General features: G+C 39.5%; 2 protein-coding genes across 8 annotated transcripts; both read left to right on the top strand.

The window, feature by feature from the left end:
• The first annotated feature begins 4 nt into the window (after positions 1-4).
• Positions 5-7,297, top strand: LOC307013181 (lysosomal thioesterase PPT2-like). Of its 3 annotated transcripts, none has more exons than XM_079640464.1 (9): positions 5-100; positions 2,448-2,696; positions 3,797-3,950; positions 4,954-5,049; positions 5,557-5,664; positions 5,783-5,866; positions 5,951-6,035; positions 6,808-6,862; positions 7,029-7,297. In XM_079640464.1, exons 1-9 carry the CDS (start codon positions 11-13, stop codon positions 7,170-7,172), a joined length of 1,065 nt encoding a protein of 354 aa, XP_079496590.1. In that variant the 5' UTR covers positions 5-10; the 3' UTR covers positions 7,173-7,297. The 3 variants fall into 3 exon arrangements, with proteins under 3 accessions (XP_079496590.1, XP_079496589.1, XP_079496591.1); XM_079640463.1 differs by lacking the exon at positions 5-100 and adding an exon at positions 981-1,193; XM_079640465.1 differs by lacking the exon at positions 5-100 and adding an exon at positions 1,561-1,578.
• A 1,911-nt stretch (positions 7,298-9,208) lies between these two features.
• LOC307047364 (uncharacterized protein) lies at positions 9,209-21,782 on the top strand. 5 transcript variants are annotated; one of them, XM_079694288.1, is made up of 11 exons: positions 9,209-9,373; positions 10,790-10,998; positions 11,204-12,207; positions 12,964-13,110; positions 16,457-16,534; positions 17,803-17,907; positions 18,589-18,738; positions 19,047-19,202; positions 19,374-19,469; positions 19,961-20,152; positions 20,881-21,782. In XM_079694288.1, the coding sequence occupies exons 1-11, from the start codon at positions 9,210-9,212 to the stop codon at positions 20,977-20,979; spliced, it is 2,400 nt and encodes a 799-aa protein (XP_079550414.1). In that variant the 5' UTR covers position 9,209; the 3' UTR covers positions 20,980-21,782. The 5 variants fall into 5 exon arrangements, with proteins under 5 accessions (XP_079550414.1, XP_079550417.1, XP_079550415.1 ...); XM_079694291.1 differs by having other exon boundaries at positions 9,244-9,369; XM_079694289.1 differs by having other exon boundaries at positions 9,302-9,518.
• The last annotated feature ends 612 nt before the right edge of the window (positions 21,783-22,394 follow it).

Below are 22,394 nucleotides of genomic sequence, written 5' to 3'. Positions count from 1 at the left end.
GGAAAACAACATGGTGTTAACAGTCTATTGGTTTTACAAATGTATAGTCAGACTACATCAGGGGTGCCCAACCTTTTTTAACCAAGACCTACTTTTACAGGTAAATACACACTTCTACTTGTATAAAAATGACCTTTGTATGATTAATAATTCGTAAAATACTGCAGATCCTTTATCTTACCTCTTTCTAATCTACACACATACAAGTATTTAACTGAAGTTACAACAGTGTTGTTGATACAGAGTTGGAGTTTATTCACACGTCACATACTTCAGTGGGTAATGTTTTCAAGAAACATTGAACAGTGCTGCCACATATGACACAGGAAAAAAATAAAAGAAACTGAACCCTTTCTTTGCCATTATATAAAAATAGTGTTGCTACAAAAGTATAAATTAGGCTTACTAATAAGACAACTCAGATCTGAAGCTACACAGGAATCTGCTGACAAAGTGCAATACAAAAGACAAAATTAATAGAATCAAACCCTTTTCTTTTTTTTTGCATTTTAGTAGAGTATAAAAAGAAATGCCTTTAAAATAGGATGCAAGCAACACTAGTTTCTTAACCTGAATTGATAATAGACTATAATCAATTTAAACACAACAGATCTTATTGTTTGCATTCTTATACCAATGTTTACAATAATTATAATGAATACATTCAAACAAACTAAAACTTACAGCTGATTAACAGTATCTAACTTGAGTTTTTATTATATCAAAAACCTGTTGAAATGCTACTGTTATTTTTATTGTCCCCAAAAAGCGCGTCAGCAGCCTCCAGGAATGCTTCTTTCACAACTTCACCGTCTTTGAAAGACTTCATGTGTTTCGCAAGAACGTGATTGACACGATAAGATGCTATGGTAGCAGCCTTGCTCTTGTTGCTGGGCCTGGTGAAAATGGACTACCGTGCATTTAGCTGTCCTTTTAGGTCCCCGTCCACACAGCAGCTTTTAAAAAATCTTGAAAATCTTGGAGCTGGGCGTGTCTGAAAGGTTGGGGATTTTTTGCGAGCAACGCGACCAACAACCAATCACATGAATCTCCCGCCCCCGGCCTACAAAGCAATAGCAATGTTAAAACGAAGTAAACTGGATATAAAATCCCCAAACAGGCGAAAACCTACCAGTTTCACCCACTGTCTCTACCACCTCCCCCCATGCCTGGTTCCTCCGGTTTGTATCCCGGTAAGTTATTAGCGACTGGTCATAAAGAGCCGGGTGATTTGCTACCGCAATAACTAATTTCTCCTCCATTTTCAGGAATATAGAAAATGAACTGCGGTCTGGTGGCTCTCCCAGCTTGCACGCGGTTTGATTGGCTAGCGCTTGTACTGTCAGATTTGCATAAACGGGATTTGATGTGCAGACGCTTTCAGTTCAGCTTCAAAAGTTGAACATTGCTCAACTTTTGAATCCTGAAAATCCTGGAAATCTTCGCTTTGCTTCCCCACAATGCAGTTCGGTGAAAAGCGAGGCAAAGTGACGTCACCCCATTCAAAGTCAATGGGCAGAGAAGCGTTTGAAGCGTTGGAAGATTTTTTTAACGCTGCTGTGTAGACGGGCCGCTTCGGTCAAGTCACGCTCGCATTGCAGATGAGACAGATGGACTTTGAATTGGAATAGATAAAAAATAATCATCCTCCCACTCGGAGTGAAAATGATATATGTTGGGCTTTTTTGCCTCTGCCATTGTGGTCTTGTGTGTGCGGACTATCACGTCAGCAAACTAGTGCCCACTGCCCACCAGCCACGCCCCGATACATGGGGTCACGCCAATCACAAAGCTGTGATGCGTTCATGTGCATTGTTCTGGCACAGGAAGATTATGTTATAGGAAATTAACGATAAAACTGAATATTGTTGTTCTATTTTTAGAATCTCCCCGCGGTCGACCGGTCGATCGCGATCGACTGGTTGGGCACCCCGACTGGACTACATTATAACTGTAAAGGTTGTGGGCCACTCAATATACAATTTGTAATCCAAGTACGCTACTGATAAATTATAAAGAAAATGTACAACAGTCTACTGTAGAATTATTGCATTCAAAACTTGAAGAACAAAAGTCTTAGCATTAAAATACCTAGCCTACCTCAAGCAAAATAAGTCAGTATGCAAAAATGAACAATTTCAGAATGATATGGCATTGCAGTTATTGATGCATTATCGTGCATGCTTACACCACTTTAATTAGAAGTAGGCCAGAAGTATAATATTAGAAGTATAATCATATTATGTTTTAATGACCAAACGTCACGCTATAATACTGCTTAAAGTCGATCTAAAAGATGGGTGAGTCCTCAGCACTACGTAACTGAGAGACTTAAAACGGATGTGATAACCACCTTCGGAAAAAACGACACACTATTTCAGTATGATTATGAGGAAGTGCGCTGATGCTCTCCAAGTCTAAAATCAAAAGTTGAAATATCTTTAAAGTTCCTCATCAGGACGTTTAAAGACATCATCTCCCCCTGCGGCCCCTCACTCGATCCTCAGCCCGGACAGAGGGCTCGTCAGTGGCCAGAAGGAGAGATGAAGACCCCGCAGATGATCCGAGATTCCCCGGTGCCTCTTCTGCTGCTGCTGACAGGAGTCTGCATCAACGGGTACAAGCCTGTCATCATCGTGCATGGCCTGTTCGATGGGCCGAAAGAGTTCCAAACGATGTTTCGTTACATAAACAAGGTAGGGGTTTCCAAAAGCTAAATGTGAAAAGTGTTTAATTTAGGGAGAGACTTCTGAAAGACAGAAAAAGCTCAGACCTTCAAAAAACAAAACAAGAGAGCAGAACATAGAAACCAATACCCTAGGAAATGTTTATATGTAAAGGATATATTAATGTATTAAAATAGTGAGGCATTACCTTGTAAGCCTCTATTTGCAGCTTGTAAAAGTGCTTTTAACTACTTTGTAATTAACAAAATAATACATCATCATGAGATGGTTATTTTGTGTATCAAAAGTCTGAATCTGCATAAATTGGTGACTAAATTCACTATTAATTATTAAATAACATCAAGAGCATCTTCAAAGTATACCATTTATTTAACAAAACTATTTATAAAACATGATATTTGTTCCATCAGTGAGGCACCAGCAGTTGAATTATTTGAATGGACCGGTCAAACATCCAACTCAACCCAAAATAATTTATTAAATTTATTTCAGGCTTAATATCTACAGTATAGCGATGCAGATTATTCTAAAGGCAGTCAGATTTCAAGAAGAGTGAAAATCAGCAAGCAGTTTTAATGTTAGGATTTCTTGCTCTCTGTCATATCTTATTTTTCCAGATCAGTTTTGTTTTAGAAGAATTAGAATATAATTGGGATGGATGAAACCCTCTTTTCATGGTCACACATGCAGAGCACACAGCACACACAGTGAAAGGTGTTCTCTGCATTTAACCCATCCTAGTACCAGGAGTCTAGTATAAGAGCAGTGGGCAGCTATTGTACAGCGCCCGGGGAGCAATGGGAGTGAGGGGGGAAGGGGGGTGTCCGATGCCTTGCTCAAGGGCACCACGGCAGGGCAGGAGGTGAACTGGGACCTCCCCAAGTAGCAGTCCACACTCCATATTTTGTAGGTCTGGTTGGGGACTTGAACCAGCGAACCCTACAGCTCCCAGTCCAAGCCCCTACTAACTGAGCCACTGCCTGACATGACCCCACCTGACTGAATCGAATAATAACATAAACAGAAATCAGACTGGTAGTTTGCTGACTGTTGATTTATTCTGTGTTAACCAGGGTTTTGTAACTTCCTTTAAATGATTGTACTCCTAGGTGCATCCAGGCACTGAGGTGAAGGTGATTGACTTGTATGACAACCTGTCCAGTCTGAAGCCCATGTGGATGCAGGTGCAAGGTTTCAGTAAAGCCTTCAACGACATCATGCAAAAGGCTCCTGATGGCGTCCATCTTCTGTGCTTCTCACAAGGTCCTAACACTGCATCAAACAACATACACTATTTAGCCATATAGGAAAATGTCTCTAAGCATCTACATCTGACAAAAGTCTACTTTTCATCTGTAATGCTACCCTAAGAACTAGCAATGTGTTTCAAAGGTGTTTATTTTGTATCTTAACTAGGTTTATTTTAAGACAAATGTACATCAGCAGGATTTGGGGTCTTGACTTTAGTATTGGACTGCTTCAGTGTACAACCGTTCAATTTTTATGTATATGAGTTTCCAATGATATATAAACCAATACCTTGCAAAAACTACTATCATTCCCCTCAGCATCAGCTTTGTTTGTGTTTATTGCTAGTTAGCAAATGTTCGCATGCTGATGCTTGATGTGAAAACATTTAGGTTAAAATTATTAAATTACATAAAACACACAATAAAACCACAAATGCGGGTAAGAAGGTATTATTGTTTATGTTGAAAACAATGTGACTCTGTTGGGCTTTGATCGACTGGATGGTCTTGATCCAGGATCCAGAGATACTCGGGATACTACGATAGTGAACATGGTCAACATTGTACTCATTTTAAAGTGTTAGCATGCTTTGGTTAGCATTAGTTCAAATGTAAAAATAAGCAAACTCTTACATTTTCTGTATGTTTTCTCCTCAAAGAGCAGGTTTCATATAGTTAAATGGTCTGCTTTGATCCAAAAGCCCTAATGGAGGAGATAGTAAGATGGATGGATAACATACATATATGGTTTTAGGCCTACATTAATATACATTTCTTCTAAGTACAGCCTCACAACCACTAGCCATTAAGGATAGTAGAACAAAATATCCAGTTTTGCTAGAACCTGATGAAAGACCTGCAGTGGAAGGCACCAACTTAGTAATCAGTCATAACGTTCCAACCCTTATGAGAGATGCATTTGAGAGAAATTAAAAGAATAACTGCATCACATCTTATACTCTAAACTGGTTTGTCAGCATTGGCTTGATGTTGTGTCCTCTCCTTTTCTTTTAAAGGTGGTTTAATTTGTCGAGCACTCCTCTCCATGGCTCCAGATCACAAAGTGCACAGCTTCATTTCACTGTCGTCCCCACAGGCCGGGCAGTATGGAAGTAAGGGAGCTTCATTTTGAGTTTTAATCCTGTCTGTATAACCCTTGTCCTCAAGGTAATAAGGACATTTTAGGACTATTAGTTAATTCACAAGAACTTGTAACAGTAATGATTGGTCTTAGATCCTAAAGCAGAGGTTTTCAAAGTGGGAGGAGCAGATTCTCAGTGAATGGAAAACACTATGCCACCAGTTATTTGTTAAAGAGACGGTTCATTTAAAGTTTGGGTGATTTCTACTTTGCCAAAACAGAAACAAATAACTGCCTAAGGATAGACCTTTTCTATGTAATCGGATGTTATATTTAACAACAATATTAGGCTATTTTGGCTCAATTGTTGACAGTTATAGTTCAAATAATGATTTTGATCCAATGGACATGCATTTATTGAGTGAAACTAAGAAAGTAAAGGGGTCAGGGAGCACCTTTTTCCAAGCTCTGTCTAAAAGGAGGCCCAAAGTCTCAGAAACCCCTGTTCTTAATTCCCAAACATTTCTTTACTCCACAGACACAGACTACCTGAAGCGGGTATTTCCTGACTTCGTGAAGAAGACTGTTTTTCGTATTTGCTACAACAGAGTGGGACAGAAAGTGTCTATCTGCGACTACTGGAACGGTGAGCATGATGATTTGAAAAGCAGAACAATTTAAGCTTAACTGAGGAGAACCAGCACCTAGTATTATATTCTCTGTTGAAAAGACAATACATATATCTATGAATAATTTCTCCACAGACCCTCACCATAGGTCCCGCTACCTGCAGAGCAACAGCTTTCTGGCGTTGCTCAACGGGGACAGACCTCACGGCAAAATTAAAGGTAGTGAAATGAATTAATAACTGTATACTTTTGCACGTGCAGTAAAAGTGTACAGACATGCATTTCTACATTTGACCTTCTCAGCATGGAGGGAAAACTTCCTGCGCATCAAGAAGCTTGTGCTGATTGGAGGCCCAGACGATGGCGTCATCACACCATGGCAGTCAAGGTTTCATCAAATTTACAATTTGTTCTTCAGTTTATTCTCCTTAATTTTTGAATGTTTGAGAAAAATACAAATAATTATTAAGATTAGTTGAATATATTAGCATTCTTAACATAATGTCCTGGTATATATTTTCTTTAACAATGACGACATGCTAAAATACAAACATACTAAAAGATGGTAATTGGGTTGTTTACATTAATAAAAAAATCAGCAAAACACAGGAAGAAAACATGAATAAAAAATGAACAAAAACAATAAAATCTTTGCTATGGCATTAAATGCTATAAATAAAACTTTATTTAAAATCTGAAAAAGGTTAACTGATATCTGAAAAAACCCCAACCATTAATTATGTGTTTGCTTTTTCCTGCATTTTGCAAATTAAATAAAATGTTTTTTATGGCATTAAAGTCTTTATAACAATTACAACTTGAATACACAGATGAATGCCAATATGAACGTTGTTTTTTTAATGGAAACCTGATATTGCAATTGTCCTTTAATTATTTTATCATGCCAATTTTTTAGGGGAATGCTAGCTTTAAAATTAATACATTTTTATTTTTGAAAACGTGTGCATGTGAGTGCCAAATTTTCCCCAAAATCTCCTGTGGTAGTAACACCCTTTGCTTAAAAACATATTGAGGTGCCAAACAATGAAATGGTTTCTAACAGAGTCAAAAGGTGTGTTGGGTGAACAGTTGGTCAAAACTGCAGCATCGGTTTCTAGAAGTCTTCACCTGGACTGACTGTTTCCTTTTTTTCCACACAGCCACTTCGGATTCTATGACAGCAACGAAACCATTGTAGAAATGAGGAACCAGGAGGTAAGTTACAAAGTGATGTATGCATACACCATTGTATCACTTCTATATTGACTGAAAGCACCACTTCATTTTTTTACCCTCCGGGCCCTCTGCATTATTGTAGAGATCTCTCTCTTCCTTTTTCGTAATAATAACCCTCCCCTCTCTTCCTCTCTCCTTTTGAAAGTTTTACAGAAACGATACATTTGGGTTGAAGACGCTAAACGCTCGTGGCGACGTGTCGATGTGCCTTCACTCTGGAGTGAAACACGTTCAGTGGCACTCAAACTACACCGTGTTCAGGAGCTGCATAGAGAAGTGGCTCACTTGAAAACAGAGTGAGAGATGTTAATGCAAGCTATTATTTAACAAAAATAGAGTATATCATCTAAACTGTATTTCATGTATATGATTTTCATAAAAGACTAAACCAAAATAAAAACATGTTAAAGCTTCCATTCTTATTTCCTTTATGGCTGTGGGAAAAGAGACAATGGTTCTATATTTTAATGTTGTAGGTTCCAATAATGTATTTTAATAATGAGGTCAATTAACCAATGTTTAAATATTAAGATTGCAGTTATGGTTCACTTCTTTACCAGGTACATATTTTGATTAAATATACCAAATTCTGAGGACTTTCTCCTAGAAATAGTCCAGGGTACATTTGTCTAATTAACCTTTTTTTATTAGATTTTCCGTTAAAACTTAAACCAAAAGGATACATCGAAATTCAATTTGTTTTGATCATGCTCAAATGGTCTTTCATGCAGGTAAAAGTCAGTCTGAAGCAGGCCATGCATCGTGGCAATTCATGAGCCATGAGCGATCAATCTCTGACCTCTGGTGGAAGTTTCTGGTACAGAGTGAATTCACACAGTGGTGAACACTCATTTGACCTCAACTCTTTGGGGTTAAACTTTGAGGAATAACATTGAGTCTCAACCCACAGAGTGCAGCTTAGATATATATTTCTGTCTTATGTGACTTGGTGTTAACTGATACTTTAAGAAGATCTGAAATGTTGTATCTGTATTAAATAAAGAAGTGTTTGAACACCAATCTCTTAAGTGTTATTTGTATGTTTGTTTTTTCAAACTTCTGCCCAAGCTATATAACTTTACATTGTATTGTGTTCCAGGCGTCATTTGCGCTGGAGACGGGTCCCACATCTACAGGAGAATCCAGTACATTATTGTCTTATCAAACTATTAACATTTGTATCCATTTATGACATTGTCAGAGTGTCTTATTCATCTCTTTTATAATGCTCTGGTGTTTTGTTATTATTACTTTGGACAGCAGTCTTTTGTGAGGATGCAAAAGTACAATAATAAAAAAAGGCCTTTAGATAAAAATAATTGTACAGTACCATTAAGAATAGCCTGAAAATCCATTTGCACAATAAAAGTGAAGAGATAGTCACCATAAAAACTAATATTCTGTCTCTGGTTTAATTTGAACCCTTTAAGATTGATCTTTTATTATCCTGTTTGATTGAAAGTTATGTTACCTTGTCAAGCACATTTTAGGCTATATAATACTCAATTGGCCTCTGACTGCAGAGTATAGGTTAGATGTTGACCCTTTAGCCCTCCACACATGATTAGATAAAAGTAGGGCAGGGGCTGTGATCAAACGCATTGATTTTAATTAGTGAACTGATTGATGGGGTTTAGTTATGGATTGTGTGTTGGGCTAATAAAAAAAATGTAAAGCTTACACATATATATAGATTAAAATACAAATCTGGGATTATTATACGTTGTTTTGAAATAGTTAAAGTGTTAGTTGTTGTACTTCAAGAAGAAGAAGAAGAAGAAGATGGACCTTTATTGATCGTATATGTTTTTATTTATATTATTGTTTGGCACAGGAAGTGGGAGAAGCACTCAGAGTACCAGCACAAGTACCAGAGTGAAGTAAAAGTCCTGCAATCAAAAATATAACTCAAGTAAAAGTAGAAACGTATTAACATCAACCTATAGCCTACTTAAAGTACCAACAATAAAAGTACTCATTATGCAGATTGGCACATTTCAGCACTCGAGCTGGTTCCTCCAAAATTACCTACCCCACCTTTAAGGTGCAGCTAAGTACTTTGCACAGGGTAGCTTGTGGATGTTACACTTTAGTGAAATTAAAGTGTTATTTAAGTACTTTTCAAATCATTAAACAGAATCTACAAGGTACCTGGTACGAAATACATGTAGTGGAGTAAAAAGTTCACACATGTACCTTTGAATCGTAGTGGGGGTAGAAGTACAAAGAATCAACACATTGAAATACTTAAGTAAAGTACAAGTTCCTCAAAATTGCAATTAAGTACAGTACTTCAGTAAATCTACACCACTGGAGGAAGGACAACATGGCTCCACTGTCCCCTCCTGTTTGCACACCTCCCCAAACAGGTATGAGCTGTGACGTCAGCAAGGTGACACCCACCGCCTCTCTTCCGTTGCTGCTCCGGTGTGCTGCGACCATAGACTGTATAGCGACGCGCCTCAGACCAGCTCCAGCAGAGATTTGTATGTAAGAAACTTTACTTAACTCTCACATGTGTTTTGTGTGTGACTTGGCATCGTTTTGAGGCGAACATGAACATTTCTTCCTCGCGTATCGGACTTGAAACTTCTCTCAGCGCGTGAAAAACCCGGGTCCAGGGGTGAAAGCTAACGTAAGATTTTCAAACATACATATTGTGCCTGGCTTAATGTTTGTTTGTGACGTAAAAAGTGAACTCAACAGCGTCCAATGATTATTATATTCAGGAAACACTCACTGCTCAGCTTTCACACCGTGGCGTTGCTTTCGCATTGAACCGCTGCACTTCAGTCGCTTAAAATAGAATCAGATACATGATAGTTGAACTGTTTTCCACTGGATGATGAAGCGTTTTCCCCTGGGAACATGTCTCGTGCTGTTGTATTTAGTCAGTCAAAGGTCGAGTATGGTGGCTATATGTATCCCATTTATGGGTTAAGTTCACGGTTTCCTTAAGCAAACACATACATCATATTTAAGGGTTGTGTTCACGGTTTCCCCATTCTAACACATAATCATGTTAAGTTCAAACCACATAATTGTTTTATTTAGTCCTAATTCAAGTGTTCTAAAATGATAGTCTGTATGTTTTCTGGGTTTAAAATGATTCATGGAAGTCTAATTTCTGACTTGTGAGCGGGGGAAAGGTTCATGGAGAGACTGACGGTTGAAGAGAGAGTTCCATTCATCGACTGGATTTACTGTCAGCGTGGCTCAAGGTCGACGTGTCCCGCCCTGTGGGCAGCTACAGTAAACACCAGCAGATGAGCTGCAATAAAGTGAACAAAACCCCATACAGGGAAGAGATACAACTCAATCAAAAGCAAAAGGCAGACACAATATCTCAAACAGTGTGGATTATACGGCTCTATCAAACTTTATATGACCTGTTTCTATGGAAACAGAGCTGGAAAATTAATCCTTTTCCATAAAAGTCATTGCCAGCTGTTAGGCTAACATTAGGAAAAATAAGAAAATAATCTTTCTCTCCTATAATCTCCTAAGAGGTCACAAGATCAGTCTGTGGTTCTTCTTTCTGACCGAAATAACTCGCTCACCCTTTTTCTGGTTTCCTCTGATATAATGAACATAATTGAAAACAATAAACAACAGGTCACGCTGAGAAATTGCTTTGGTCTATATCACAAATAATTTGTGTGTAATTTAAAGAATGAAAACTTTTCCTCTCGTTTCTAAAAAAGTGTTTTTTGCCTTTTCAGATTGTTTAATTTGAGTAATTTAGGAGTCCTAAAGAGGTTAAATATGCAGTATTCTTCTAATCTCATTGTGGGGAAACTGTATAGTGTACACAGCTAAGCAGATGGCTCTGTGAGGTGCTCATGATTTAGGTTAGGAATCACTTCTTCTGAATGCATCCCGTTTTTTTTCTGCTTTGATTTATAGAGAATTTCTAACATCTATCGGGACAACAGTGTCCATGATGTCCTCCAGAGGTAAACATGAATTTTGCCGAATGTGTGGCGGAGCTCTCAAGGGAAACCAAAGGCGTTGGCTGTTTGGGGGATTGAATAAGAAGGCCGGCCCGCCTCAGACCCCGACAGAGTCTCTGAGGGGAGGCAGTGTGTCCCGGTCCTCGCAGAGCAGCCCCTGGGGTGAGTCTGGAGAATAAGGAAATAAAGCAAACTACCCTGCATTGACGTCACTCATTATAGCATTATCAATTCAAATGCAGATGTCATCTAGCTAGTGACAACTTGGGAAAGTAATACAATGTACCCAAATAATAAATGTTCTCTTCAATAGTGGAAATAAAATGTTGCCTTAAACTGTAGAAAAACTAAATTTTTCTCTTCACAGGCAGCATGTCATCTCTGGGTTCCTCCATGTCTCTCTCCAAGTCCCAGTTATCCCTGAACTCCCCGTCCAAAGGGATGGATCTGCTCTCCGTGCTGACCCACATTCTGGGGCAGTGTGTACCACGCGGCCACGGGCAGGAGGAGTTTGTGTGTGGCAAATGCATGTGCGTCCTGGAGCGGGTGTTCAAATTCGACACGGTGATATCCAGGGTGAGGGTGCTTTCGTCCGAGAGGCTCCAGAAGCTGATGCAGGAGAGGGACAAGATCAGACAGTGGGTGCGCCAATTATACTACCAGAGAAACCCACGGGACCTCCAGAGCCAGGGCAGCACCAGCGAGGAGGACGGGGATGGGGAAAAGGAGGGCTACAGGGAGATGCTCAAAGAGAATATGGCACTCTCGGAGTACGAGTGCTGGTCCGAGAAGTGGGACACATGCCCGTATTTTATAAGAACAGGTAAAAGATGCAGAAAGGGCAAAGGGTGTGAAGGCTGTGATTCTTTACGGGTGTCCGACTCGGATTATGAGTCTGTTTGTGGGGTTCCTCGCCGTCTGCCTTTCCAACCCTTCTCCCCGCTGGCGTTGTCACGGGACAAATCTCAGAGCATGCCCCTCCACTGGCAGAGGATGTCAACCTGCAGCTCCAGCCCCTCTTCCCTGGCAGGGTCCACTCTGTCCTTACAGGCGTCTTCTCGCACAGCGTCCATTCAGTCTCTGGACTCTCTTGATTGCAACGATCCATTTGACTCACCGGGAGTTCAGTCGACTAACTTTGTGCTGAAAGAGCTGAGAAGTATCGGGGGGAAGCCGGTCAGTTCTCCATCGGGGAGTAAGATCCCCGTTCTGGGCAGGAAGTACTCGGGTAAAGCTGGAGAGATGGCGTCACCCTCAGTGAACAAGGTGCTGATCTTTGGGAGTGTTGAGAACGGAGGGGAGGACATGGATGCAGAGGACGGGGATATCCTATCAGAGCTGAGGGAAGAGTTCATGCCTCTTCATGGAAAGGTGAGTGTTTTTCATTACTGTCTAAGCATGCCTCAGACTTAAAATGTACAATAAACAGTGTCTGAAAATAAGGGTGCACCTATAAACTGAGTTTGAGGGGCAAAATATTTAGAAGTGTTAATAGATATATTATAAAAATATACCAAGTGAAGTGCATTTTTAAGTCCCAAATCTAGAACATGATACAGATAATCAAGTCTCTTTTTATTCCATCCATGTTTAAAACGTTTCCAATGTTATCTTTGAGAATGATCCGTATACTGATGCATTTCATTTACAAAGGCTATTCAAATCTAGATAAAAGCCAAATATTTAGAACCATTTCCTGCTTGCTCTCAAACACACATATGATGACACACTTGAAATGGCAATATTATGCTTTTTACTCGTGTTAGCACAAGGTGGTGATTACTGTATGCAATGTAAGTTGGGCTTTTTTGAAATATAAACAGCAACTGAACTGGCACAATTATATATTTTCTAAAGTGACTGCCAAATGACCCGATTTTCCAAACGGTAGGGACAAAACATGCGTCCCAAATATTGGTTTTAAAATCCTCCGCAACTTTTTTTTTATAATAAAGAACTCCAACCAGATGCTGTGCCTGCATTAAATATTGACACAGTGTGCATCAATAGATTCATCCGGGAGCAAGTGAGGTCAGTCCAGCAGTCCAACAAGACTCAAATAACACTTGTTTTTTTACTTAATAATACCATGACCCATGTTTACCATGAAACCATTTGTGATTCCAGAGCACCTCTGGGAGGGTTCACCACGCTGCCAAACACCTGCGAGGCCAGCTGGACCAAGCGCTGTCCCACATCAGGACCCTGGAGGCCGAGCTGAAACATGGGAGGAGCAAACCAACTGAAGTTAATGGGGCGGAGGACTGGGCACCTGTGAGCATTCCCTTTGTTCTCCCACAGTCCTTATTTGAGATGAGCATGTCTAGAGAGAAGTTCCAGTCGTTAATTTGGAAAGTGTGTTTATTCCCTCTCTTGTCAACCAGTTAGCTTAGCTTAAAGACTGCAAACAGCAAGTCTGATTCTGTAAAGATAACAAAATATACCTACCTGCACATGTAATGCTTACTTAATAAGGCACACTATTTTAAGTCTATCGGATAATAGGGGTGTAACGGTTCACAAACATTTCGGTTCGGTACGTGCCTCGGTTTTTAGGTCACGGTTCGGTACGTTTTCGGTACAGCAGAAAAAATTACCACAAAACATAACAATAATGTGAATAATGTATTCACTCAAATAAATACAAAATATAATAAAATAAACAATAAGGTGCAGCATTTCGATGAACTGAAATAATCTGTATTTGAACTTTGCTGTACTAGATAGACCCTCCAGAAAAATGTGAAAAAAACCCGCACAATCAGCAAAATGGCGCAGATTTTTAAAAGGCCGCATATATTTATCAAAAGGCCGCATAATCCCCGCATTTTTCCACACAAAGTTGTGGGGAAAAAAAGTTAATTCGTCTTGACGTGAAGTAGTGATGATGATGACGCGACATCATCAGCTCGCGCATCACAGAAGGTAAACAACACCGTAGAGTGAACGTGTGGAACTCACACGAGAGAGAAAACAACAAGATGAAAAAATCTGATCCATCTCATTCACCGACGAACATTTCTGCTAAAGACCGGGCAAAGCAGTACCCCGATGTCTTTCTGCACCCCGTGCAACTGTGTGTTGGAGCATAAGAGAAAATCGACAGTGACGACCCACTTTGATTCATTCAAACATTCGAAAATGCTTTCTGCTGCTGCGGACAAGAAAGACACACGTTCATCAACCTCCAAAACCCTTTCGAGGGTTACAAGAAACGAAGTGAGTAGCCACAAGATTGAAGCTGGTCAGATAACGAACGAGTAAATGAAAACAGAATGAGGCGGAGAAGTGTGTGTGTGTGTGTGTGTGTGTGTGTGTGTGTGTGTGTGTGTGTGTGTGTGTGTGTGTGTGTGTGTGTGTGTGTGTGTGTGTGTGTGTGTGTGTGTGTGTGTGTGTGTGTGTGTGTGTGTGTGTGTGTGTGTGTGTGTGTGTGTGTGTGTGTGTGTGTGTGTGTGTGTGTGTGTAATAAATAAACACTGAATGTGTTTAATTGAATAGGAAAGGGGTTTAACGTTAGTGGCAGGTTGTGTGTGAGAGAGAATGAATAAGAGAGCCCAATATTTAAAAAAACAAATCTATTCTTTTTCGCAATTTCACGGCATAAAATCACATAAAAAACTTGCATGTTTAATCGCATAATCAAGGATTTTTGCCCGCGTTTTTCTGGAGGGTCTAACTAGTGCTCACAAAACATAAACTATTAGTTTTGGGTTTTTTATTATTATTAATAAACTGTGAATATTCACTCAAATAAATACAAAATATAATAAAATAAACATTAAGGTGCAGCATTTTGATGAACTGAAATAATCTGTATTTGAACTGTACTAGTCCCGATAACGATAGTATCAGGTGTCCAATTGAAACGTGCTATTCTCTTCTTTCCTGCTCATAGTGGCCATCGCACCACAAAGTGTAAGTGTGACACTTTAAAAACTGTTTTGTCATGGATAAAAGAAAATAACTAACATGATCATAATTTACAGTCATTGCCATTCTCATTGAAACTAACTGGCTGCTCGTTATATCTTCATTTTTAATTAAATCTTATAACATTGGTATCAATTATCATCTGACTCGGCAAGAAAGCGTAAAGTGTTACACAAAATATTGAACTGCTGCTTCATACAATTCAAAGTTGATCAATATATGAAATATGGGTGAAAAACAAATGAATCTCTTAACTCAATGATTATCTTAAACTGAGATAAATATTGGTTGAGAGGTCTTGGAAGTTGTGATTATAAAAAGCCTTTTAAAGCAAACGGTTGTTATTTTAACCTGTTTTTGGACGCAAGAAAAACAGGTTGAGTGAGAGTGCAACAATTCTCAGCAGCTTCTGAGTCACATGTCCAAACAGCTCCATAAACCACTGTGTGAATGTTGACTGAGCACAAATCGAATGCATGAAAGGAATGGAGGGTGGATGTACTGTGTTTTTGTGTCTGTTGAAGGGTGTGTCAGCATTTCCTCACTTAACGGTGGAGATAAGGACACGCACACACAAACACACTCGTACAGCCTCTCGCAGGAATCCTCCCCGACCGGTAGAGATGCCCAGGGCTTAGTAGTGTTATCATAGAGAATATCATTAAGAAGCACCTTAGCTGCTTTGAGTTCACATGAACTGATCTCTGCTTTTCATGTGAACACAATGTTCCTCATTCTCAGAGTTGAATATAAAAAAAATAATTTATGAGAAATATGTAGAAGTGGCAGCAGGTTTAAACATGAACAGTGCTCAGTGTAAGAGCAAATCTGTCAATGGATTTATGAATCAAAGTAAATTACGATCACATTTAAAGACTGTAAAAGCCAGAGAGAAAAAAAACATAACCTGATAACTTTGTTGTAACTTATAGCCTGCTGCTGAGCTATTAACCTTATTAGCAGGTTAGTTCTACTGAACTGAATGTGACAGCTGAGTCTAACAATAGGCTGAACATCGTACTGAGCTGAATTCTGTATCAGCACTACACTGTTGTCTGCATTGTAGTGCATTCACGCACAGTTGTATGTACTGAAGGGCACTAACAGCGACTGCTTATCTTAGGGAAATATGTGATGTGAAAGAACCACATAATTGACTCGCCAAAAAGGTTTGTGAATTCCTTTCAAACATGCATTGAGTATTTGTAAAGGAGAAAAGTAGCAATGCATATTTACATTATGAATTCATCTGTGATCTTTAAATCAATAAATAGTGAAAATGTAACATTGCATGTCCAAAGACAAAAGGCAGCGAGAGACAAATAGTTTTTCACCAGCCAAAACATCAACGCCTCATGAGTCTGTTTGTGTGTCACCATGGTGAAATGTGCTCCTGGAGACCCTTACTGTAGTGGGAACCAACACACAATCTCTTCACTAATTTGCCAGTTGTTTATAGTGTTGTCTTTCTAGTCTTAAGTTAAAAAAAATTGAAAATATTAGGGTTTTTTGGACTATTTGATGATCAAAACAAGGCACTTGATGATATTTTGAAAGGCATTTGTCACTATATTCTGTTTTGAATCATTGTTAGTTGCTACACCTCAACCCAAGCCATAGATTCTGCCCCCAGACCTATTCTTGAAACTTTCATTTGACTTTTTGTTATTTGTTTTCCTCTTCCCTTCAGTTGGTCCATGAGAAGCATGGCAGCTCCCTGCTGCAGGGCCTCGGCCTCTCGCTGCACAGCCGGGAGTGTCTGATCCAGGTGGGTGAGGCGATGAGGGGGGACAGGAGTCAGTCATGCACACAGCCGTGGGATCTTCTGCCGCTGCCCGAGCTTTGGCTCTAAGCTCACAGGAATGTTGTTTGTCTGTGTAGTCCTCCTACGCCCTTAAAGTGGCAGTGCCAGAGCTGCAGTCACGTTGTCTGCTCGTACATAGTGTCAGTGACACTGACGTGTGTTTGCTGCTTTTATTTTTAGCTCCTGATTAACAACAGGAGTTTTATTGTAAATCACTCTGGATGAACGTTATAACTAAACGGCCAAAGCATTCAAGACGCATAGTGAAAAAGAAACACCACAGACTAACTTATCTGAAAGGCTGCTTTAATGGAATACAGCCTATTAAAGATTACAAATAAGTGACAGTATGACAAAGTCCCTTTTGGACTTTTACCTTGGGTTTTGTTCTTGGCCACGCTGATCAAATGTAATGGAAACAACTCTGTGCTTACTGTTTCCGTGATGAGATTTAGATGAGAATATCACGGCCACACTCATATTTGTCTGGTAAATGTGAAGCTACAGACGGCAACTTGTTAGCTTAGCTTAGCATAAAGATCAGAAACCTGGGGAAACAGCTGCCTGGCTCTGTTTAAACAGCAAAAACTCAATATGGCCTGTTAATTATTGAGCTGGTCGGCACATTTGACTCTGCACGAAGCTTTGCTAGCTGTTCCCCATGTTTTTGTGCTTAAATGAACTAACCAGTAAAGTCATACTTATACATACAGATATGCAAGTTAAATCAACTTTCTCAACGTACTTTTACCAATAAAACAAATAAGGACATTACCACCTTCCAAAAATTTATTTTAAAATAGGCAAAACGCTTTTAGGTGTTTTACGAACATGCATGCATCTAGCTTAGAATAATACAGTGATACATCAGCTGTTTATATGCAGTGAAAATTGAGTTACATAAAACCTGGTCCCCTAAATCCTAATGTCAACACCAACATTTTCAAGAGGTACATTTAGTCTTGTGATTTTGAATAGATTTTGAGTTACTGGTTGAGTAGATAAGTAATGCATTTGCCTGTCTAATGGAGCTGCAGATTTATGACTGCACTCCCTGATGTTTGCATATGTGTCAGCGTTGCTCTGGCCTCTACAGTATGTGAACACTTGGCTCAGGTTATTCATTTATTTTTTGGGGGAAACTTTTGTATTACAGTTTTCCCCTAACTGTGGTGTCAGATGAATGAGTTTGGTATTTGGCACTAAGCAGGCAGATGTTTCCTCTGCTACAGGAGTGTATGGGTCTGATCAGAAGGCTGTGTGTGGAGGAGGGAGGAAGTGCAGAGCTAGCCAACAAGCTGGCTGAAAATCTGAAAGAAACTACATCTGCCAACAAGGTTAGTGCTGACACTGTGCTTTTCCATCCTCATTATTGACTTGGTTTTTTTCTGTCTGCTTATGATGACATTTTACCCATGAAGCAAAGCAGTTATCGGCAGGAGATAGACTCAATGCTGCTGCCCCTGAAGGCTTCTGTATCAGCAGAGCAGATCTTGTGGTTCCTACATGTGCTTTTACCTGAGGCTCTGTGGAAAAAATAAGGCTGATGTATCACTTTTATTTTAAGTTAACTCCATTTTTACATTGAATCTCACAAAAATGAACATTGTTTTTGATTGCAGATTTTAACTTTAAGTCAAACTTGCATTGACGTTGAATGAATTCAATTATTAAGATAATTTGAAAGTATTGTTACACACAGCTGGGAATCACTGAAAACAACATATTATTTTCCATATGGTGGCAACTGGCTCCTAATCATACTTTCGTCTTTGGCTGGTATGATTGTAAAATGGCTATTAGATTGAATTCTAAAAAAGGTCTCAAAGTCTTGAATTTAACTTGGTGAACCCTGTAGAAACCCTGCTCTGGAAGTTAACCTTAACTATACGTAAAGCAGTAGTTAGTTTGTCAAAACATAAATGCTACACCTCCTCCCGCACCATGTTGTGTTCCTGCGTTGTGTTAACCAGGGAGTAAGATGCTCAAAGAAATGTTTGATGCTTTGTGATCTGTAGGCTGCCCTGCAGACTTTGAGGTTGGAAGTGACCGAGAAGGAGAAGAGCATGGAGAAAGAGATCGAGGCACTCAGGAAGGCTGGAAGAGACCGAGAGAAAGACCTCGACATGCTCAACACCGTGCTGCAGTGCAACCAGGACATCATCAATGTAGGAACACGTACTGTACACACACACACACACACACACACACACACACACACACACACACACACACACACACACACACACACACACACACACACACACACACACACACACACACACACACACACACACACATCAGAAACCAGGGATAGAATTGGCTGCATTGATGTTAAGACCACACACAGTGTTATTTTAGAGTACCCAACCCTAGTAGGTACTGTATACATTTTTACTCTGTCCCCTTCGCTGTTAACTTTGCGTGTACTTTAAGTGTTATTAAGAAAGACCTTCATTTTGTTTCCCCAATGCAGGACATGCGAGTTGCTCTTGGGGAGAAGGAGCGACTGCTGATGGAGGTAGAGAAAGAGAGGGAGGTATGGAGACAGAGGGATCGAGCCCTCACTGCTGTCCTGCAGGAGAAGGACGCTCTCATCCAGGAGCTGGAGAGCCGTCGCAAAGATACACAGGTAACAACAACAATGTCATTTCTGTTGGGGGTAGTGTCTTCTTTACTTTTCAAAGCATTTAACATCTAACACAGTGAGAACAAGTTGCAGAGCTTGTGTTGTCTCTGTAATATTGAATAAGGAAACGTTTACTCACAACATTTCCCCCTGTCTGGCTCTGTGACTGGTCAGGGGTTGGCAGTGGACAGAGAGGAAAATGGCGCCACCTTGTGCAAGGAGGTTGAACAACTCACCACAGCCCTGCAGGAGTACCAGGACATGGTGCAGGTGAGACATTAGCATGAGGAAAGGATTATATAGCAATGATAAATGGGGGGAAACAAAGAAGCGGCCGACATATTGACCTTTTTCCAAAAAGAAAAAAAAAGTGTTACACTTTTTATTCACACTTGAATTGACACAAAATAGGATTTCATTTGTTTTTGTTTTTAACTCGAGGCCATGATTGCAAGGTATGATAAAAACATATATGGTCATTCAATAAATGATTGACAAAAATTATGTTTACATTTTGGGTAATTAATTCATTGTTTCAGTCATTTCTCAAGCAAAAAGTGGGACATTATTCCTAATATTATCAGACACCAGCTTCTCAAAAGAAAACATTTGGTGTTTATTCTTTAAAAAATGTTTTTGGTCAAATATAAATCTCTACAACAGTCATATTGAGCTCTTGGAAGTTGGGTGGACATTGTTTGATGACACACGGCAAACATCAAATCTCAGGGTTTCTAACTATTAATTTGTCTTTTCACCAGAACCAGCAGCAGAGCCACAGTCAGACGGTGTCCTCTCTGTCAGAGCAACTCAAAGACACCCGGCAGGCGCTGAGGGAGAAAGAGAAGGAGAAGAAGGAGGCGGGCAGAGTGTGGCAGAACAGCAGAGAGGACCGAGAGAGAGAGGAGAGGAAGCTGAGGGACAGTCTGGAGAAGAGAGACAAACTCATAGAGGTGCGGTGCAGGAGTATGATGCTGATTGATCTTCTATGTTAGTCTACAACCAGTGTTTTATATACTGTAGACCTGGGGGGCGCCAAAGATCGTAGGGGGTGCGCCAGGCCTCAGATGATTAGACTTTTTTTTTTTTACATATAATTGGAACGCAATATATGATTTTCGCTAAAAGCCGCAACTTCCAACAGGAGTCATTTGGGGGGGCTCTTGGGGGAAAAAGGTTGGGAACCCCTGCTGTAGACCCACAGAGCCATATCTTCACCAAATAAGTCCCACACACACATATTCTTCAGAAAATACCATCAATTATATAAATTGTTAATACAAAAACATTCCTTCAATAAAGACATGAATCAATTCAAACATCAGGCAGGATTTTGGTGTTAGATATTCAATTTTACGGTCGGATTACTTTTTATATATGCAAAATCATACCAATAAAAATATGAGGTAGAAAACAAATGTTATCGGCAGCCTCTGTAGAGGCTTATTGAGAAGGTTATGCAATAGTAATGTCGGGAATAAAAAAACTAAAAGTGGGTCAACAAAAGAGTAAAGTGCAACAATTTAAGTATTAGTCTGTGATAAACATTTTCTTATTATCATTAAATCAACTCAAAAAGAAAAAGTTCCTGCAAAAAAACATGTCTTGTGTGAAATGTGTGATAATCTGAGCTTTATTCTGAACAATTGTGACTGAGACCTTTACGTTTTCTTCCATGTAGCAAATCCTGGTGGATGCTGAGGAGCGGGACCATCTGTTCAGAGAGCTGCAGCAGAACCTGCAGAACAAACCTCTGACCGGCATCAAACACACACTGTGATAGCCAACGACTACTGTACCGACGAGATGCAAACTAATTGCACAAAAACGAAAGATTACTTTTGCACTTTCTGCACCACCTTTCTGCCTCTTCAGCATATTTATCGTGGTGTACATCAAATGTATTTATTTTAAGCTCTTTACGTTTTGGAGGCTCGCCAACCTGCCTTGTTTTGACAACTTTCCTCTATCACTACCTGCCTGACTCTCTGGAGTGAATCAGTCATTTCACACTTTAGATAGTCTGTTGTTTTCAGTAAGGAGACATGTCAAGCTTTTCATAGCTGGATATTTAATACTTGATTTATAAAAACACCTGATTACTTTGTTTGGTTAAATTTTGAATGTAATATGGGTCTAATGGTCAGGAAGGGATTATAATTTCATGCTGTGGGATTGCTGTTGCAAACATTTCTGAACAGTTTGATTGTAACTGAGATTTAAGAGAGTCATATGATGAACTCTCATGTTATCCTTTTGGAAAGGAGCGGGTAAAATATTGCTTTAAATCTGAATTAGCCTTTCTATGCAGTCTTTATTGTGTTTGTGTTGTCACCATTATGGTACATAACTCTACTTTTTCTGTTTACAGTGCAAGGTTAGAACTAAGAGGGGAATACTTGGGACCAAAATAATATTTTTGAATTGCTTTAATTGTAGCTTTTAAAGCCGTTTTTTCTTTTTGAACATTTCTCAATTTTCTTTAATGTTTACCTATGTTAATATATTGTTGGTCTAGGACTTATTACTGGAATGATCTTCTTTCTTTTAGCTCAAGAGAATTAAAAGCTCTGATCCAAATAACCTTTGTCTACAGACGCTGTTATTCATGCATGCTTGGTGATGCTTCTGGTTTCTGAAGTGTTGTTCCACATTTTGTATTCCCATTTTCTTCATGTTCTGTTATGTGTTGGTTGCCATAGAAAAACAAGACTCTAGGTCTCGGATAATGTATGGCTCATAAGTTTAATTGAGGCATGTCATTTTTTTAATATTTCAACAGCGTTTGCAGTAAATCATGTTTGTCAGTCATTTTGGTATTGCGGATAGGTTAAATATAGGCTCCCACAATGTATCCTTTTTTAAATTGCTGTTCATATTTGGCTTTTTTTAAATTAATCTGCAGATTCATTTGATAATAGGTGTATTTATAAATTGATTTAAATGCAGATTATCCGTTGCTTAGCTTTGACCTGCTTTTTCGTGCCGAAGTGCAGCCTGGGAGTCGTAGTTAACTTCCTACTACCTCGAAGTTTTTATGCGACTTTTTTAATTTTTTTTTGACTTGCATCTCTTTGACTTTCCCTCCAAACCAGAAACTGCTGTTGACCTTAAATGCTGATTATTCAGTTTTATGTTGATCCAACCTGTCGATGTGCTTTACCTCTTGAGTGGTTACATTGTCAGCGGGGATTT

The sequence above is a fragment of the Notothenia rossii genome (genome assembly GCF_949606895.1).
Source record: "Notothenia rossii genome assembly, chromosome: 7".
Taxonomy (NCBI): domain Eukaryota; kingdom Metazoa; phylum Chordata; class Actinopteri; order Perciformes; family Nototheniidae; genus Notothenia; species Notothenia rossii.
The sequence above is the reverse complement of the archived record's forward strand: the minus strand, read 5'-3'. Positions and strand labels throughout refer to the sequence as shown.

Bases quoted from the DNA above. Each gene is read 5' to 3' on its own strand.
- LOC307013181 (XM_079640463.1), top strand. From the start codon at position 1,044: ATGAATCTCCCGCCCCCGGCCTACAAAGCAATAGCAATGTTAAAACGA. The intron at 5,050-5,556 runs GTAAGGGAGCTT...TTTACTCCACAG, and splicing joins ACAGGCCGGGCAGTATGGAA to ACACAGACTACCTGAAGCGG. The intron at 6,036-6,807 runs GTTTCATCAAAT...TTTTCCACACAG, and splicing joins ATCACACCATGGCAGTCAAG to CCACTTCGGATTCTATGACA.
- LOC307047364 (XM_079694288.1), top strand. From the start codon at position 9,210: ATGGCTCCACTGTCCCCTCCTGTTTGCACACCTCCCCAAACAGGTATG. The intron at 12,208-12,963 runs GTGAGTGTTTTT...TTGTGATTCCAG, and splicing joins TCATGCCTCTTCATGGAAAG to AGCACCTCTGGGAGGGTTCA. The intron at 16,535-17,802 runs GTGGGTGAGGCG...CCTCTGCTACAG, and splicing joins GCCGGGAGTGTCTGATCCAG to GAGTGTATGGGTCTGATCAG.